General features: G+C 33.1%; 2 protein-coding genes across 4 annotated transcripts in view; one reads left to right on the top strand and one right to left on the bottom strand.

Annotated features, from left to right (window-relative positions):
• The window catches only part of LOC123700781 (U7 snRNA-associated Sm-like protein LSm11), a 31,725-nt gene extending 22,710 nt beyond the window's left edge, over nt 1–9,015 (top strand). The window contains exons 3-4 of the mRNA XM_045648112.1: nt 8,286–8,433; nt 8,856–9,015. Coding sequence (XP_045504068.1) covers nt 8,286–8,433; nt 8,856–9,013 — 306 coding nt within the window. The 3' untranslated portion in view covers nt 9,014–9,015. The remainder of the gene's footprint in view (nt 1–8,285; nt 8,434–8,855) is intronic.
• The window catches only part of LOC123700744 (ecdysone-induced protein 74EF), a 163,860-nt gene that overhangs the window by 125,642 nt on the left and 17,168 nt on the right, over nt 1–21,050 (bottom strand). For all 3 annotated transcript variants that reach the window (XM_045648065.1, XM_045648088.1, XM_045648095.1), the window contains exon 2: nt 7,493–7,570. The gene's annotated coding sequence lies outside the window, so the exon portion shown is untranslated. The remainder of the gene's footprint in view (nt 1–7,492; nt 7,571–21,050) is intronic.

Here is a 21,050-nt window from a genome sequence, read left to right as displayed (position 1 = left end):
TATTGAACCCAAGGAACGGTTACACTAAACCGCGATCTGAGCGGGAATCAAACCAGAAATAGCTCAACGTAGCATCATGAATAGAAACTGCGGCATAATCTCGAGTGCTTGCTATCGAAATCAATCGGCGCTGACCTTTCCAGCGATAACTTGTGTCCTCTGCAGAGCTATGATAATGAAACTTGCATACTAATTTCCTCGTGGTAACTCGATATTAATAAATTAGATCATGGTGCTGTTTGTTGCAATTTTCTATTTATCTATAGTGTGCGTCAATGACGTGGTTGATAATATCGTAACTTTGTCTCCGATTTGCTATTCTGCGTCGTCTCTTTGAAGAGTTGATTTTAATTTGAGCGTTTCAGTTGCTTCGAGCTTAGTTAATTGTTCATTTGTCTATTAATTCATAGGAATTCATTGCCTTTATTTTTTTATTAAATACTACCACGGGCAAAAACTTTCAACCCATATTTAAATTTTCTTGTATGGTAACTTTTAGTGCTTGTTTTTTGCAAAAATGATTATTTTTTTACCCGTTTTAGGAATTTTAACGTATACCGTGGAAGTATAATAGTCAGACAGATATATAGCTACATAAAATAAAGAAAAAGTCATCGCAATCAGCAGGTACGTTTACGTTAATAGTAAACCTAACTACACATTAAATTTGTATTGAATAAAATATATTTGAATTTTGGTTCCTTGGATGTTTTGTCTATAAATACTACGCAGTACTATTATACATTATTAGGAATTACGCGAGATTCCCTTTATACCACTAGGAATGAAGATGCAGGAAGAGCGTCGTGTGCAATTTTACAATCACACGACGTGATCATCTCAATTGCATCGCCAGGTGAAGGGACGTCGCCCACAGAAGGTCATTTCTATAAACGCCTAGAACTGGATCATGAGATAAATTGTTGGCATGCTAAAGGAATTTCCTCCATTGACGCCGTTTGTGATCATCAAACGTATATGGTCGGCGGGTCGGTTGGAGATTGGAATAGCGTAGTTAGTGAATATGTTTTGTAGGTGAATAAACATTAAACATATTGAAGGTTAAGGGTTTATGTTAACATGTAAGGCAATAACAAAAAAAAGTTAAGTGTTTTTAAATATTATTTTATTCGATGCAAAAAAATGAAAAAAGGCTGCCTTTTAAAAGGGATCGGTAGAATGAAAAAGATAAAAGAAAACAATAATGTTAATCAGGTCATTGATGATCACATTATCGTACGTCGTATTTTACTGTATGGCAAATTTCTGAGATATCTAAGACAAAGATGTTCAAAATTTATGACATCACGAGAGTTTGTGCCTGCATTAGGTCAGACGGGTGTGACGCGTCGTGACGTCAGCTGGCACTAGAGCAGTGCCCTAGGCTCCGACCTTGGTCGGAACAACTTTCCACCCGGAAAACAGAGCGCCATTTTATCACAATAATAAATGCCTGCGCTGGCCTCTGCTTTGGTTTTACACCGTGTATATGGTCTCGTTCCATTTAATGGATCAACATTGTCAACTGTTACTGCTGGCTCCATTACTTTTGTCACTAAACATGTTTAAATAACGTGGACTATGTCTCGCTAAGAAGATCTCATGACTGTATAACGTATTTATAGATTCGAGGAAAATAATAGTGTTACCTCAGTTTTATACACGTTTAGAATTTTATATAAATCATATGAATAGCAATTAATTATTGAAATAACATTACAGGGAGTGGAGAGTACCTAATGCATGTTGTATTATTTATCGCAAGTCAGACGATAATAAATAATATTATATAGATGATTTACAAACTCAAATATTTATTCATTCAACTTTACTTTGAGGCTTAGACGAATTGATAGCGCCATGATTCCTATACACAGATGTTAGTGTAATATGTAACTGATCTTCCTCAACTAATAACGGGCCCATTAGCGTATATCTGTGGAAAAATATGAAGTAAACAAGCTGATCGGCGCTTGCTTTGGACCTTGAGTTCACAAATACAGTCCGCCCGTGGAGGTCGCCCCGCGCTTGTGTGCGTGTGTGAATTATAGGTCAACGTGTGTGTAGTGTCCTTGATGTTCTACGTTTAAATTCTTTAAACTGCTCGCGATTGGTGGAAATTCTTTTTAGGGTTCCGTACCGAAACGTTAAAACGGGACGGGACTGAGACTTCGTTATCTGTCTGTCTGTCTCCAGGCTGTATCTCATAAACCGTGACAGCTAGAAAGCTGAAATTTTCACAAATGATGTAAATACATAAACGGAAATCCGTTGCCACTATATCAATAAAACTAAAAATTAAAAAATATAGGTATATATTAAGGGGGGGTCTCCATAGTACGGAACCCTTCGTGCGCGAGTCCGACTCGCACTTGGCCGGTTTTTTGATAATTTTGTCAAATGATGATGATCACTGGTTCTTTTCTTCAGCTCCTGTGTGTATTTTTGTTCCAACATCAGTGATTGAATGTTGCGGATATGTATGGGCGGTGGTTTACATTAGATAACATGTCTATTTGGCGCCCAATGTTAAAACCGTTGACATATTCTTTACTACTCCTAGTTCAGGATACATCGCCCATTTTTGCAAGTGACTACTATCAAGCTGATTTTCCGTTTGTAGCTTTATTTTGATGAGACACCGAATAATTTCGTGTACGAAACTCTCGATTGTGGTAGCTAACAGAGATAACAAGGATAAAATTTTTTGATTTGATGGTTCTCAAATATTTATTACGCAATTTGTAGGACAATATGTCTGTTGAATTATATAAACATTAACTAAGTGAAAACAAAAAAATCAGCTTGTTAGTAATCATTTATGATGACCTCGTTATCGATACACTTTGGAAAGGGGGACTCTTTGAACAAACCATAGATTTTGTAGGACAAATATTTTTTCGAATAATTTAGGTAATTATCTTGAGATTGAACAAAAAAAAATTCAGTTAGTAATAAATATTTGAGAACCATCAAATCAAAATTTTTTATCCTTGTTATCTCTGTTAGCTACCACAATCGAGACTTTCGTACACGAAATTATTGGGCGTCTCATCAAAATAAAGCTACAAACGGAAAATTAGCTTGATAGTAGTCACTTGCAAAAATGGGCGATGTATCCTGAACTATCCGAATTTTTAATGTCTCGGTGACAAATAATATATTACCGTGTCGTGGTTAATAGTGGAGCTTTTCATTATTATTATTGTTTCTGAAATTCTTGCTTACTCAAACTCAAACTCAAACTCAAACATTTATTTATTCAATTAGACTACTATTTAGTAGCACTTTCGAATCGTCATTACATAATTATTTTAACATTTACCACCGATTCGGAAAGCAGTGATCTATGGAGAAGAATCGGCAAGAAACTCCATAGTTGCTCTTTTAAAATCATGTCGATATTACATAATATGTAACTTATATCTAAATACATAATATTATATCATAATATACAAAGAACTGTCCTGTGGTTTTTACGCGACAACCCTCCATGGGTTTTTATCGTCCATATATTCCTGAATACTGTAGTACGCTCTCTGAACTAGTACATTTTTTATATAAGTTTTAAATTTAGAACTACTAAACTCTCTAATATTATGAGGAATTCTATTGTAAAAGCGTATACCTTGACCCATAAATGAATTTTTAACTTTAGCTAATCGGAAAAATGGCATTTCAATTCTATTTCTGTTCCTTGTGCCATAACAGTGTCTATCTCCTACTCTTGTGTGTAAGTCGGCGTTTTTGTGTACATGCAAAATATTATTAAATATATACTGTGATGGTAGAGTAAGTATACCAGTATTCTTAAAGAGATCTCTTAGTGAGTCCCGAGCACGTAAATTATATATAGAGCGAATGGCTCTTTTCTGTAAGATAAATATAGTTTCTATATCTGCTGCCCTGCCCCATAGTAGAATTCCATAGGACATAATACTATGAAAGTAGCTGAAATAAACCAATCTAGCTGTATCTTCATCGGTGAGATGCCTTACCTTTCGGACTGCATATGCTGCTGAACTGAGCTTACCTGCAGCGGTGTTGACATGGGCTCCCCACTGTAGTTTCTCGTCCAATGTTAACCCAAGAAATACAGTCGATTCTGTAGGGTGTAATACCTCCCCGTTCAAGGTAATATTTCTGCTCAACTTTTTAACGTTAGGTAGTAAAAATTCAACACAAGTTGTTTTTTTGGCATTTAATAATAAATTATTAGCAGTAAACCAGTCGGATATGTGTCAAAGAGTACTGTTCACTTCGTCAACATTTGGGTCATGCCTATCCACATTGAATATTAATGAGGTATCATCTGCAAACAGAACTATTTCACACCTATCCTGTAAATAATAAGGTAGATCATTGATATATACCAAGAACAAGAAGGGTCCTAAAATAGATCCTTGTGGAACACCAATGTTAATTGACGCACCGCTAGAACGTTCTCCATTAACAACTACAGTTTGTATCCTATCATGAAGGTATGAGGCTATGAGGTTCTGAGCTTGTCCTTTAATCCCATAGTGATTAAGTTTACGCAATAAAGTACAATGTTCAACGCAGTCAAATGCCTTGGAGAGGTCACAAAATATCCCCAAAGCATTTTTTGAGTTTTCCCATGCCTTATATATATGTGTTAGTAGTGCAACTCCAGCATCTGTGGTTGAGCGCCCCTTTGAGAAACCAAACTGTTTGGTGTGCAGCAAATCATTAGAAGCAAAGTGACTAGTCAATTGGTTTAATATTAACTTTTCGAAAACTTTACTTAATGTTGGTAAAATCGAGATAGGTCTATAGTTGTTACAGTCTTCTTGATCACCTTTTTTAAATAGAGGTATAACTTTACTAAGCTTTAGTAAATTAGGAAATGTACCATAGTCACAACACTTATTAAATATGAAAGCTAAATTGTTTGCAATATTTTCTATTATATTATTAACTAAATTTACGGACATTCCCCAAAGATCACAAGTATTTTTTAAATTAAGTGTCTTAAATGCTGTAACAATATCATTAGCAGTTACGTGACGCAATTCAAATAATGTACTGCACCCCGCAACATGGTCCCTCAAAAAGGTCTCTGCAAGTATTGAAGACGAATTTAAATTATTAGTAATGCTAGCAGGGACACTACTAAAGAAATCTTCAAAAGCAAGCGCAACATCAGCATTTTTGTCAATAACCATGCCATTATTTACAAGTTTTATGGTATTACTTGATTTGCTTTTACCCATTTCACCATTAATAATAGACCAAACTGTTTTAACTTTATTATCCGAGTCGCGTATTTTATCCCTGATATACAAACGCTTCGCAGTAAAACAAACAATTTTAAAAGTTTTTGAGTAATTTCTAACATAACTAAGAAAAGATGGATCTTTATTATATTGCTTCATACCATATAACTCATAAAGAACAATCCTACACCTATGTATGCTAGGTGTCGCCCATTTACTAAATGGTAAATCCTTGGTAATATTTAAAGATTTAACTTTAAATATTTTTTCAAATTCACTATGAACTAAATTAAAAAGATTTTTAAACATTTCACAAGGATTATTATGACAGGATTGATCATTCAGTACGGGCTTACGAACTATATTGTTATTTATCATTGCTAATTCAACGGTATTCTTATCAATTTATCTTCGCTTGACTTCACTTTAGTTCAGAGCAAATATTTAAAACATACATCAGCTAGGTAAATGGAAACAAAGTAAAATTAGACCATTAATATTATAATTATAAGTATTATAAATAATCTCAGCTTGTTGTTTTATTATTTTTTTTAATTTACTCGATTGATAAGTATTTCTGTTTTATGAAAACATTCATACAATTGAAATACTTCTTACTATTCCAGACATATTTTCTTTAGGCCTCGAAATCACAGACAAAGCAATGCCAATAACAAACTTGGTGACAGACAATAAAAATAATTGTAATTATCTCAAATGCAGCATTTAGGCCATTTCACAATATTATGAAAGCGAATTTATCTCCTCTAGACGTGTTTATTTTGCCCGGTGTTTATCTTATTCGTGTGAACAGCTGGTTCAGTGGTACTCACTATGTTGTGTTGACTGAGCGGTATTGTCTCGTATAATTTTTTTATCGAAAACAGATATAGCTATCGTTATGTTATCAATACTGTCTTATATATCTTCACTAACCCGACACAAACTCGTCATTATCCGGGATAAAAAGTAGCCTATGTCCTTTCTCGGGTATCAAAATATCTCCATACCAATTTCATGAAAATTGGCTCTGTAGTTTTTGGCGTGATTGAGTAACAGACAGACAGACAGACAGAGTTACTTTCGCATTTATAATATTAAGTATGGATATACATCTTCAAATTTAGTTGTTTTGACTGATGTCTGAATCTTACTAATCCGTTAAGATGTTGTAAAAATCTTAATTATCTGTGGTTGTTAGTAGTAGTAGCCAGGTTCCCTGGTAGAGATTGCTTTTTAGCAATAAGGCAGCCTTTTGTGCAAATTATGCTCTTGTAATACTTCTTTTTGCACACTATTGTTTTCTCATATTTTGTACAATAAGGAATTATAAATAAATAAATAGTTAGGTCTATTAACAACAATGGTAGTGTGAAATGTAGTAATCGTTTGTTTGGTTATTGCTGATTGTCTGGTTGCGCTTGCGCATCTGTACATGCAAATTATACAAGACTAGCGGTCCGCCCCGGCTTCGCCCGAGTTACATATTTCGCAATAAAAGGTAGCATATGTTCTTTCTCAGGGTCTAAAGATTGTCTGTGCCAAATTTTATCAAAATCGGTCCAGTAGTTTATGCGTGAAAATCATACATACATACATAATTACAAGCCTTTGCAAACAAAATAGTGCACAGATATATCGCAGGTCTTGAGAAGGCTGTATTGCGTTCCGAAGAAATCTTAATTTTATTACTAGTCTCTGTTATTATCAACTGACTTTAAAAAGTGGAAGATCTGAGGTTTTTTTTTTGTTACCGCATAACTTTCGACTGGGTAAAGAGTTTAGTAGTTCTAAATTTAAAACTTATATAAAAAATGTACTAATTCAGAGAGCGTACCAGTATTCAGGAATATATGGACGATAAAAACCCATGGAGGGTTGTCGCGTAAAAACCACAGGACAGTTCTTTGGCATATTATGATTATAATGTACATATTATGTATTTTGTAAAATTAAATTGTAAAACTGACATGATTAAAAAGAGCAACTATGGAGTTTCTTGCCGGTTCTTCTCCGTAGATACTGCTTTCCGAATCGGTGGTAAAAGTTAAAATATGTAATGACGTTTCAAAAGTACTTCTAAAAGAAGTCTAATTGAATAAATAAATGTTTGGGTTTGATTAGAATGATTCTTTTTTTATATGTAAGTACAGAGAGGTCTTTACAATTTGGTCTATTTTTTACAATTTGAAGGTTTTGATTTTCAATGTTCTGGAACGTTTCTTATACCCAGAAACATATTACGCAATACTTACCCGCAGGTAAAAAGTAGTAACTAGTGTAATGGAAGCGTCTGTTGCAGTTGAACACATTTGGTGGATAGGTGAACTCGCCTGGAACAAAAATAAATAGATTTTAGTATCATGTAGTAATGAATAGGGATTAATAGGAATTTTGAACAGAGATATTTTTTGGTAGTTAGGTCTTAAAATACACGATTGAAAACAATTCTAAACTGGGTACATAACATGATATTTCTTTGAAATAAATGTCTCTATGAACCTAGTGAATCTGCGTTAATCGCCTTTTCTCGTTGACTTGTATTTCTGGAAATTTACCCGATGCTTACAAAATTTAAATTAAAACTAAATACAATACAATTCATTTTATTATCTCAATAATTGAAATGTTTGTGATGCCACTAGTTAGTTATATTTATAATGTCACATGGTTACAAGTATTTCCCACTTGACGGTCTTGAAGTACTCTCGACGCTCTAACACTTGAATAATTAATGATAAGCGCTAGTTTTGGATAATAATGAGGTAATTGGCGATTATTTCATACGTTTTACCGCTTTCAAGTTTGATTTCTAGTGTTTCCAATGCTACTAGGAATTTTGCTAGTGTCTTGAAAGTATTTTAATTCTTTGTACGTATAATGTTTTTTTTTTCGTTTCAGTTCTATGTAATAAGTGTGTTTACTTTATCTTATTATTATGAAATGAATAAATGCAATCTATTCTCTTTCCTTTAGCCTCATAAGGTGATACGTATTTCTCTTATATTTAATCACATACAGCAATAAAATTATTATGATTTTCAACAGGTGGTAACGAGAAGTGCCAATTCAATCCGAGGGGCGTTATTTGCGACCCTAGTGGCCTTCGACAAGCAGTGGAACCTCGCACTCACTGATGTACTAGAGGTGTGGAAACGGAAGGGCCCTAAGAAGAGGAAAGTGCCTCCTGGTTTAGGTATGTATTAAATGTTTTGTAGCTTACATATCTGGATTAATATAGCAGTTCTAACTATTTTTAGTCAGAGTAGGCTCTGGATAATTTAGGAAAGACAGACAAGAAAAATATAGATCACGTAGATAACATGAGCCGGATTTGTTTATTTTTCAATGTTATGGAGAAATAGGGGATTACTATAGGTGAAATTATTGACTTGTCAGTTAATTGGCTTGATATTTATGTATATAGAAGTATAGGTAACTTCTTTCACAGGAGAAACCCATGTAAAATATAACCTCCTAGCTTCATGATTAAGATATGACGATCTAGGGAGAACCTGGGTAATCTTATCAAAATGGTTACGCCATGATTATCTAGCTTCATAATCAGATAGGTAAAGACTGGAAGGTTATCTTATCAACTGGTCTAAACTTCCAAAGGTACCCCAGTAGCCAAGGGTACAGCGGCTGCGATATCCCCGGTGCCGCTAGTGACGGAGACACCGCTGGGGGGCGGCGTGTGGGAGTGCACCCGCCACGTGCCGCAGTTGATGGTGCGCGGGGAGCACGTGGTGCTGGTCAATATTGTGGAGAGATAGAGGGTGGGGGGCGTGACAGATTATTGTATATAGTTATGTATAGTTAGGTCATCTTATCAATAAACTTCCAAAGGTTCCTCAGTAGCAAAGGGTATTTCTTAATTCATAGTACATATTACATTATATATGTAAATTCGTTAGGTGTAAATAAATTAAGATCTAAATACTAATGTTTTATGTTCCTATGTATCTAGAATTAACAATTGATATATAGTTTTAGTAATATGTTTAGAGATTCGTAGTATTACAATTAATGTGTTGCTTTTAAAGCGATCTATTAATTTTTACCTTTGTAAATTTATATTGAGTTTATATTAGTGTAAATTTAATTTCAAGAATAAAGTTCTGATTAAAATTAAGCTGTTTACAAATTAGATCTTATTATATCCTTTCATATTTAAACTGTTAGCGCGCTAGCTCTAAATCTATCTGTAATCCATTTGTTTGAATGTTTTTAAATTACTAGTACCATACGTCAAATCTATTAACATCTGAAAGCATACTAAAACCGGCTACTCACGTACCTGCAGCAGGGGCAATTTTAGAATTGGACCCTTAATTGTCTCCTTAATTGTGATGTGTATAGGCAAGCAATTTAGAGAACAACTGAAATTGCTCCAACCGCCGTGCAACCGAGATTGTTGCAATATTGCCCCTGCGGCCGGTACGTGAGTAGCCAGCCTTAATGAATTTTATGATTGTTATTGTTTAGTTTATAAATAAATAAGTTGTATTACAAAAACAAAGTGTCGATTTCTCTCCCACATTCGGCAGATTTCTCATTATTGTTTTATTATTACAAAAAATGGTAACATTCATTGTTAAGCTTTTGTATAATATTAAAGACGAAACGTGGAATATTCGTATCGTTTGTATAAAGTTATGTTTATTGAAAGAAAACATTATTATTCTGGATATTTATTTATTGAGATGAAATTCTCATGAGGTTCTTGTAGAGATTTAATGTAAATTTTGTAAGAAAATTTTGAATTGTATTATAGTTTTTAGAAGCGTTTGAAACCTTATTAAAACTTCTGTTGATAACTAGCGAGAAAGAATTATTGTTCGACTGTTTTTATTTAGTTTGTACTATTTACTAGTTGTTTAAGTGTTTTTTTAAGGTACGTTCAGAATGAAATAAACTGATGCATGTTTTTTTTAGGTTTATTGTGTATACTATTTAAAAAAATAAATAATTGAAGCGACAATTTTCGTTTTATTTCAAACCTTTATCCTACTATCATTGTAAAATGCGAAAGTTTGTGAGGATGTGTGTGTGTGTGTGTGTGTGTGTGTGTTTGTTACTCTTTCACGCAAATTCTACTGAACCGATTACAATGAAATTTTGCACACCTATAGAGAGAGTAACTTGGATTAACACATAGGATAGGTTTTACCCCGGTAATCCCACGGTAACGAAAACAATGCGGGATTTCCTTCCGAAAACGCGGGCGAAGACGCGGGCTCAAATCTAGTACTTCTATAAATATCCCATTTCGTATATAACAAAATAATCAATCTGCTCTACATTTTATAATTTGATGTCACTCACAATTATAACAAGCGTCATTCGTAAATTATAAAAAATGAACATAATATTTTAGCCCACAAACTGCGAGGGCAGTGGACTGGGGGCGTCGCACTTGCTCTGTTGTCAAACACTCGTCAAATATTAATAACCTTTGAAACAAAAGGTCAGGAGATCCAACTAAATCGTCTGCAAACTCTTATCAAGTATGCACATACTTAACAAATTTTGACCACATCTAAACATAAAAACAGATAAAGTTACGTCAATATTATATTAGCCAGAAATCTTCCGGTGTGCATAATAAACCAATTGGTTGAATCTGTTAAATAAGAAACTGCAAAATTCTAACACGATCCGCCATAATGTATTCAATAAGAGCTCCACGGAGTGTTAACTCCATGGAAAGTCTGGTTGAAAGTAAATTCGAAAAAAGTAAATTAAAAAAAAGTAATTCAAATTTGGAATCGCTATGGCGTGAAAGCGCATGATAACGCGCAGTCGGGCGGCGATGGGGTCGACGCACGGTCGCCGGCGGTCAACGGGAGCGTCGGCCGCGGCAGCGAGAAAATGGGAAAACAATTGTTAGGAACAATGCGTAGGCATTTCCGTGTTAGATTTACGTTTAATGAGAGTTTTCCTTTGTCGATGACATGAGAAAAGCGTACGAGAATTTTCTCGTGACTAAGATTTGCTTTTTCGGTGCCAAATGTTATCATTCACCTGTCTTGTTGTAAGTCACTGATCCGTTCCTAAGTTACTATAACGACACATAAACAAACGAGCGCTACTTAACATAGTACCTAGTAAATGATAGAGCAGATTTAGGCGATTTTATTTATTTAGTTAATTTTCTTTACGTTCTTATAATCCTTTGAAAATCCAGTTATTTAATTACCAGGAATCGAACTAATGACCTCTCGCCTCATTAACGTGCAAGCCAGTAGACCGAAGAATATATTTATTGCTGAGGTGAATAAGATAATATTATCTATTTTAAATATTTATAAATAAATAATACTATTAAATCTATCTTACCTTGCTACACGGAAGTGTTCTTGAACTTAGATATATTGAAATAAACATAAGGACAAATTACATAATGTGGCGTGATAAGGCTAACCTTATAATCTGTTCAGTTTGATGAAGTTTTCAAAGATTGAACCTAATATAGTAGCTGATAATAAATTATAATAGTTTAACTACAAAGGTCATATAGTACTAAAACTGCCTTCGTTTTCATTCATAATTTTATTCTATTTCGGAATTTCTAAAAAGTGGGTAGCTATATACTGTTCTACGAGATAATATAAATCTGTAACTATAATATAGTATTTACAAATTCGATATAACGAGACTAAGTTTTTTAAATCATACAAAATTTATCTTTATTTGATTTTATTATTTTCTATACTAACCCACGTTCCTATTATATAACGTTAGTCATAACTAAAATTAATTGCACTAATAAGACCTAGATTTCAAATCGTCTTAATGCAATCATTATGTAATAATTATAACAATAAATAACACGCATACTAGTAAAAAAATACTAAAATTAATTTTGCTCTAAATTCCAAAAGAGTAAAAAGTTGGAGTCTAAGAATTTGCGTGAAGATCGATAGAAAACCGATCAAAATTATATAGTTATTGGCAATAACCACGATGTTGAGTTTTCGTATAGAGAAACTGCACTTTCATACTATTCAATATTCGGTTATAAAAATAGAAAATGGTTTTTTCCATAGAAATTGGTGCGCAATAGTGTGTCAATTTATCTTCTCCTTTTATTAAACATATTCTTTTTTGAATTAATGTTCTACTTTCAAAAATAAAAAAAAAAACTTTCAAAATATATTTTTGGAGGACCCAAATGAATCGCTCCCGCATTTTGGGAGACCCAAATCACAGATAATATAACAGCTTGGACATGCAAACTTTCTCTAGTTCCGGAGTGAGTCAGCCGGGGGTGGTGTCTTGCAGTATAAATAGGAGACGTTACGCAATGGCGGCCGATGCACCGGCTCACTTGCGCCAACGTTAACTGGTGTTTATCGGGAGATTTAACTGTGTTGTAAGTTTTAAAACGAATGGTTGATAATTGGGTAACTTTGTATGAAAATTTGAGTCGAATAAGTCATTTGTATTTAAAAATGTTTTCAGTAGAGCAAAAAAAGCTCTTATCATTTTAACCATCATAATGTTTCTTTTCTCTATTACATTTTCTATAAAAACACATTTATATACTTCCGTAGTGTACCACAATAACAACTCCAAACAACCTTTTAGTTTCCCCACTTAAATTTATTGAACCATTAACACTATACATAAAGATAAAACGAGAAAAATTATAAAGCTTACAATTAATTATTTTATTCACAAGGCGTCAAGACAAGCGTGTTCGTATAAGGCAAACAAGTCAGACACTTCCGTAATGTACATAATAAATGTACTATAATGTAATGTAAATTATGTGTAAAGCCACCAATGTCGACCACTATTCTTTTACGGGTTGACCTTCATTGTTTGAACTCCATGCATAACCTCCAAACGAAAACTACGCAGTGCTGCTACGAATTCAGCTATGTGTCAATTATATCAGATTAATAAAGATAATATTTCGTTAATAACAATATGTTGATTCGAAAATTTTTCCTTTTCGATCAATATGGCATTGAAATTAGAATAGCTAACTTATAAGATCAGCACTAACAAAATTGATATTGGTATTTTCATATATCAAACATTCTCAATCCAACTATTGTCATTATGATTATTAAGAGCTATTAACAAAAGTTAAGAAAGCGATATAATAAACTCTATTATATCAATTTAATAAAACTGATTGTTAATTTAATTTTATTCGATAATCGACATCCCACACCATAGAGTTTGGCAACCGTTCGCTAACCAACGTTTAAACAAACTGCAGTTACCGCCGTGCTACCCGCCCCGCCGTTTTACTCTTTTTGTATTCGTTATTGCATCTAACTTGGGACCGGCTTGACCCATTTACTGCAAATAGACGCAGCGACGCAGACACGTGGAAGGGCTCGAATTCCTGCAGTTACCAAGTGATTTTTACCAGTTATTCTATGTAATCTAGCAGTTGCATGTGCTTTGTTGTTCGAAGTGGTAAATTCTAAAAAATGTTATTTGCTTTTAAAAGAAGCCTAATTGAATAAAGCTGAGCTTGAATTGAGCTGATAGGTTATAATATAGAAGCGGTGTGATAATTAATTACAAGCATTGGTTTGATTGCATTAGATTGGATTATTAAAAAAACTACTAGTTAAATCTAAACATTTTTCTCTAGTTCCAAATAATAGCTTCTTGCGTTATCTGTGAAAATTGGTATCTACTCATTTCAAGCTAGGTACGCTTTATCGGCATGCAAATTTTCAAAATTTAGCACATAGGTACTTATTTACGTTTTCTACATTTCTACACACGTTATAATATCAGCTTATTCGGTTCTTTAGTTTTTGATACAAAAGAAACAACTCTACAAGTTTATTATAAACAGTAAAACGTTTTGAATTTTAATACAAGCAAGATCTGGAGATATCTAATAAATTGTAATAACTAAAACGAATTGAAAAGATCGATTCATATTTATTCAAGTCGCCATTTCAACCGTTTTGTAGTGAAAGTGGTCACGGATTCTATTGTTTCTTTCTAGGAAAATATCAAAATGAAATAGATAGCAAAGATTATCAATAGTTTTTATTAGCATTGCATTTCAAAATTTATAAGTAGAGATGGGGGAGAAACAAATGGAACACAAAATACAAAAGATAAAAAAAACGCGGGAAATTTCAAAGGGAAATTTTAATTGGTAAATCTTTACGAATATTTTTCAACTGAAAAGGAACGTTTTTTAAAATATTTGCCCCCGTTTAATCAATCATATAACATCATTAGCAATTGATATACCTATATACGGTAGATACCTACAAGCTTTTTCGGAATCGGAAGTTTAATAGGTACACAGTTCCTAGAAATTTACCTTTGAAACGTTTAAATTTTAACAATTTTTGTAATAAAAACATATTTTATATTTAATATACATCTTAAAATAGAAGTATTCATATTTTCAGCATAGTAACAAGGATATATATTAACCGTAATTGCCACATACAACAAAATAACGTCAATAAAAGTTTGCGTGGGCCAAATCCGATTGAAGGCAACACCGAAGCCTTAAAATAACTTAATTTTAGCGGCCACAAGTGCTCGATAATCTGTGCTTATGAGATAAGTTAAGATGTGTCAAATACGTTTTCTTTAGCTGTAATTCGATTTGTTACTTTCATAATATTAAAAGATAAATAGCTATCTAGTCAACTGTTTATAGTTTTTAAGCTATTGCATAGCTTCTATCGCGGGTCTTGAGCGCGGGGACCAAATCCAGAAATTCCGTAACGAAAAAAACCTCACGCTCACCACTCCGACGGGCACGGAGGTGTGGCTTGAAGGCATGCTATGCAATAGCTTTACCGCGGCAGCCACCGAGTGCCACACGTCTTTTTTTAAATTGAATCTTTTTTTGGTCGTGAAACCTATTTTTTTTAAGTAACTAATTTAGATAATATTTTTTTTTTATATATTTTGTTGGTTATCATTTTAACATGTTCCTTTTATTTTACGTTTTAAATTTAATGACGGAGAAATAAATCAAAACAAACAGACGCCTCTAATTTACATTGGAGGAGGAATAATTGGAATATAGAGAGTAAAAACAAAACACAAATTGAAATGTTTATACGTTTGATATTTGAACATTGTTATTTCTTTTAAGTTTCTTTTAATTAAGATACTTTATGTATTTCTGTTTATATAATTAATTAAGAAACTGTTATATATCTATTTTTAGCAGCATATGCATATATATAATACCTATACTATAGTTCCATAGATTTTCCGTGTGAAAATGCCTTACGCAATACATTCTGTTATAAAATATGAGTAATAAATAACTTATTAACGATATTTATACATTCGTCATTGGCAATTATATATTCTGTTATTAATAGTGTTCGATAGGAAAATAAGGTGTTTATTTGCTTAATTGGTTTATACATATAAGTAAACATTTATCAAAATTAACCAAATTAAAAAAAGAACGACGGAGTGAAATATGGTCATACTAATATTAATATTAAATATTAATACAATACTACCTCTAATAGCAGCATAGCATAATAAAAGCTGCAGAGTTTGTTTGTTTGTTTGATTGAACGCGCTAATCTCAGGAACTACTGGTCCGATTTGAAAATTTATTCGGTGTTAGATAGCCCTTTCATCAAGAAAGGCTATAGGCTATATATCATCACGCTTGGACCAACAGGAGCGGAGCCATGCGGGTGAAACCGCGGAGCGGCGCTAGTCTGAAATATGATCTTTTGTCAGTTTTACGTAATAGAAAATAACAAGAATTTTATACGAATTATGCATATACACGGCTATCTCTATAATCTCCGTCTAAACGACTACACTTAAAATAATTTACCTGTGATTTGTTGGCGGGAAAATGTCAAAACAATTAAAAATGTCACGATGACAGCTGACAATGACAGATTGCCACACCGTGGCATTTGGTCGTAAATAGAGCAGCTGACTTTGTCTATGACATTGAACATTAAAAATATGAGGGACGAAGTAATAAACTATTATGAAACAGTAACAGATAGATTAGAATTTAATTTGGCTCGACATAATTATAGCATTGGGTCAATCGATTGCCTGTGGACATGAAGCTTAACATTAAGGCATTCCTTGTCTTTTTACTGATTTCCTATCTACCTTATATGTCTACACAATTAATTACAGTAAATAATGACTAATTTTATGGACAAGTTTTAAAGCTTGTATAAGTTGTTTAACAATTCATATAGACTATTTATTAAAATTTATGCATTATCGTATTGCATAATATTTTCATAAAAAGAGTAATTTAAGTGCAAATTTAGAATGTTACGATGCACAAAAATTGTGTAGTAAATGATTTTTAGTATTTCTTAGATAACTACTTAAAGAAAATAAAAATGATACTACTCGATTTATATCAGTTTTTACTACAAAATACCTACATATTTCGTCAGGAGATTTGCACAGTTCAGAACTGAATAAAAAAGTTCATTTAACAATTATTTCAACGTTTTAGAATAATACAGACATAAATTAGTGGCTCAATTGTAAACACTTTACAAAACAATGAAAACAAACACATATTTAAATGTTAATTCATATTTAACAAGCCAATTTGTACTTCGTCAACTATTAGTGTGAGAAAATAGTAATAACTAATAACATATTGAGTTCTTCAAGCAATATTTACAAAAAAATATTTAGGTATCCTGACTGAATTTTCGGTCATGGTGGTCAATCTCCATGGAGACTAACCAACAGCGAAAAAGATTTACATGGTAGAGTGGTTGACGCGTGAGCGTAGCACCGAGGGGTCCTGGGTTCGATTCCCGGTGGAGACGAAGAAAAAAATTGTCTCGGTCTGGTAGGACACAGAAGGCTGATCACCTATTTGTCCCTAAAGAAAATCGATCAGTGAAACAGATGTATAATGCATCCCTTACCCCACTAGGGGACATGGGACTTTACTTTTCATTCTTTCATGGGACTGAAGACTGGAGAGACCCGAAAGACGACACAGAACCATTACCTTCACATGTTATCCATTTATAGAGGTTTGTTTTTTGCTTGAACGTCGTAATCATAGGAACTACTTGTCCTATTTATAACTTCGAGCTTTAACCCGCTAAGATCTAGGAGCGGAGAAACAATGAAAATGGGAGTAAAATCGCTAAAATGTCTATAAAATTAGCATGTCAGTACAAATGACAAAAAATGATCTATTGAAACAAGAAACCCTAAATGCGTGCTGACTGCACTTTCTCTCACTTCCTCATCGATAAAGCACACGACATCGTCATTATGTTTTTTCACCACTTTCCGCGTTCTGTCTACTATTATTTAGCGATTACAATAATTACGCTGAAAGTAAATAGATTGAATGTTTTCATTAAAAGTTATGGAATTAGGAAAAGTAGAGGTATAATTATGAAGGTCTATTTATAGTAGGACTTAATTACGGTCTAATAAATCCTTAGATTTATGGTGTAGTAAAATCATATTAAAGATCAAATGAATTTAAATTTTCGTTAACGTTACACTTGTCAATCTTGGTTATTAATATTTTAATCATTTTTGGTATCTATTTTATAGTACATTCGACCGAAATCTATCTTATTATCTAATCTTAAATCTTAATATCCCTAAAACTAGGTATTTAATTTTGAAAAAAAAAAATGAATGAAAAAGTCTTTAGTTTCTCTATTACGTAATGCCAATAACCTAGCGTAAAGAAAAACTAAATCAGCAAGCTGGCAACCCTACACAGCACCCGAGTCGCATGCGCCCGCGCAGTGAAAGTGCTTTCGTGATCATGCCCCGGTCACTCACCCCGAGCGAGATAGCGCTATATGCGCGACAGGGATGAATATACGTTTCTCAGGAGTCGAGGAAAGCAGAAAGTGCACAAGGAAATTGCCCGCAAAGCGAGATTTTTACGGCGCTATAAAACATTTATTGTTTGACCATTGTGAGCTTTTCCGATTTTCCTATTGGTTGAAGTTCGCAGTCTACTGTGACCACATATTATGGTTCATATTAATATATCTAATCAAGAGGGAAATTCCTTCGCTCGTTAAAAAACTATGCATCCTTGGATTTTAAACAGTGAATTATAATGGTTAGTTTTACTTATATGACTAGCTTCTTCTGTTTTTTGTTAATTATAATAAATTTAAAAAGTTTTGTAACAAATGGACTTTGATTTGCACAGAAATAAGAATCTTTTAAATAAGATAAAATGCCCTAAAACATACCAATGTTAACCATAATTGTTACTGAAAAATTTCACGAAAACTAACATTAGAAAAAAGATCCGATATAAAAGAAATAAATAGATACACATTACTTGATATTTTCAAATTAAATGAACGCATAATATATCGATAACTATAACATAAAACCATTTAACTAATATCCGGGGGAGTGGGCCATAGTACCGGGTTGCCAGGTGGGCCGGGGAGGCACCAAGCGGTTGCCTAGCAACGAGCTTTGCCCGGGAAAACTCGCTGCATTTCACGCTCGCTAAACTAAAAATATTTATTGTTTATTTTGTAATTACTTCTTCTTAGAACGTGTAATTTTCAATATCTTAAAGATTTTTTTTCTTTTGATTTTAGGACGAATGCAACCTTTTTTGTTTTTCTATGTCCTAAGCGGATGTTGAGTTATTTTTTAACTTAATGGTATATTTTATTAGGATTTATCTATAACCATTGAGTATGATGTTTCGTTCAGACACAAACCCTAAATGTGCACAGGTCGAATCAAAAAGTTTCATTGCAACATTTCTTCTAATCTATACTAATATTATAAAGTGGAAAGGTTTGTAATTATGTATGTATGTATGTATGGTTTTCACGCTTAAACTACTGGTCCGATTTCAAAAATTCTTTCACCATTAGAAAGCTGCATCTTCACTGACCAACATAGGCTATATGGCATTTTCAAAAAAATTAGAGATCCTTACCAAAAATGCAATAATGTAACCCAAGGTGTAAAAAATTCCTTAATAAAAATTCTGTCATCGCGTGCGCTGCGGAATCTATTCCTTGAAGCACGAGGATGGTTCTTATGAAAAAAAACGTAAACATGTTGGTACCACGGGCGAAGCCGGGGCGGACCGCTAGTTTAAAACATAAAATTTTATGTACTGTCCATTTATATTTCCACCGTAGGTATTTAAGAAATTCATAATCATTAATTTCCTATAATATCCAATTAGAACCATATTGACATGTCATTTTAGTATAATTTATACGATTCAACGAATATTAACAACCACTTACAGTTCTAAGAACAGGTAATCTTATAAATCTGATTATATTTTTCCCAGAAATGTTTTCATGTTTCACCCATTCATCTCTTCATAACCAATATTAAATGTGTATTTGATTTATATTTATATTGTACTATTTTATAATACCTCACGCCTAATAAATGACCTGAGTTCACTAAACATTCAACATATTTTTTAATAAAATAAAAAGAGTATTTCTTATACTAATATAATATACATTGTTTTCTTTAAGGATTACTATACAGTCTGCATTTCTTTTATAATTTATCTGGCTACAAAACATCAGCCACATCGGCTCAGTCGTTCTTGAGCTACAAACATGTAGATATATAGAGCCTTTCGTTTGAATATGATTACTAAGATGCAGCATTATTGTTTTCCCTTTTGTACGCTATATATAAAAAAAATAGAAATAAGTTTTAAAGTAACAATTTTTAATATAACCAAATTTACTTACACATAAACATCAATTTTCAATATCAACAACTATGTTGTTAATTGGCTACCTATAGAAAAGAAAATGAATATATAAATCGAAATCTTCAAAACTGAAAGCCCGCGCTCTCCGTCATACTATATCATAACTGCATATTTTACGCGTTTTAATCCCGTTAAATGTGAAAACTATTTGACAGTAGATTATATAATAATTTACTGCGTACACAGCTAGTTGCGTGCTTCAAAATGATCTGAAACGTATTTTATAGTCACTTTCTGTTAAGTATGACGTGAATGAAAGCGAACCGCAGCTGCGCGTCATTGTATATGTATGACATTGGATAATATTCTCGTGGTTGTAGTGTTTGACAAACTAGGTTTTGGAGGGAAACTTGTCAAAACATAGTCTGCGAAACCTAACCTGTCAAAATCATATTAGAGGAATTGACTCTAATTTAAAGTTGTGACTTTGTCCGTTGTGTAAGTTTTAGTTTTGTTTAGGAGATCATTAAATTTTTTAATCAGTTTTATTAAACCTATAAATAACTGAAGCCCACGGTTGTGCCTACATACGTATATAATTAAAGACTGTGCTAAGTGTTGGTATAATAACTTTACATATTTTTAGATATGGATATGATTACAGCATGTTTAGATTACTTTTGTAATTATATCACAGGCTATTTTAATTAATTGAAACTAAACATATTAGAAGCTAGTTTCACATAAATCTAGAGATCCTATCCTATTGAAACCTTAGAGGCCCTTTTTGCCCGATTTACTCTTTTTAAACGACCTTTTCCTTAAACTTTAATTTCTTTCCACTCTCTTTAAAGTAAATACACCCACTATTAAACTATTAATAGCTCCAAGTATCCACGTGGAACTAGGTTCATCCCCCGCGGAGGGGGAGGGGGGGGTGCGTACTACGCGATCAATAGGGCGGCGCCCTTACGTGCCGCCCTGTGACGATCGCGGGTGCGTAGTTTTTCTATTCAAAATATTGTTGTTCATTAATTATAGCGTGACAATTTTAAGGCTAATTATTGTTTTTTTTTTTAATTATTACGTGTTTTTGTAATAATGCTGACTGATTCTTTTACTGCATATTATATCATAGTTCA

Source organism: Colias croceus, chromosome 2 (genome assembly GCF_905220415.1).
Source record: "Colias croceus chromosome 2, ilColCroc2.1".
In the NCBI taxonomy this organism is placed as follows: Eukaryota; Metazoa; Arthropoda; class Insecta; order Lepidoptera; family Pieridae; genus Colias; species Colias croceus.
This window is presented reverse-complemented; position numbering and strand designations above follow the sequence as displayed.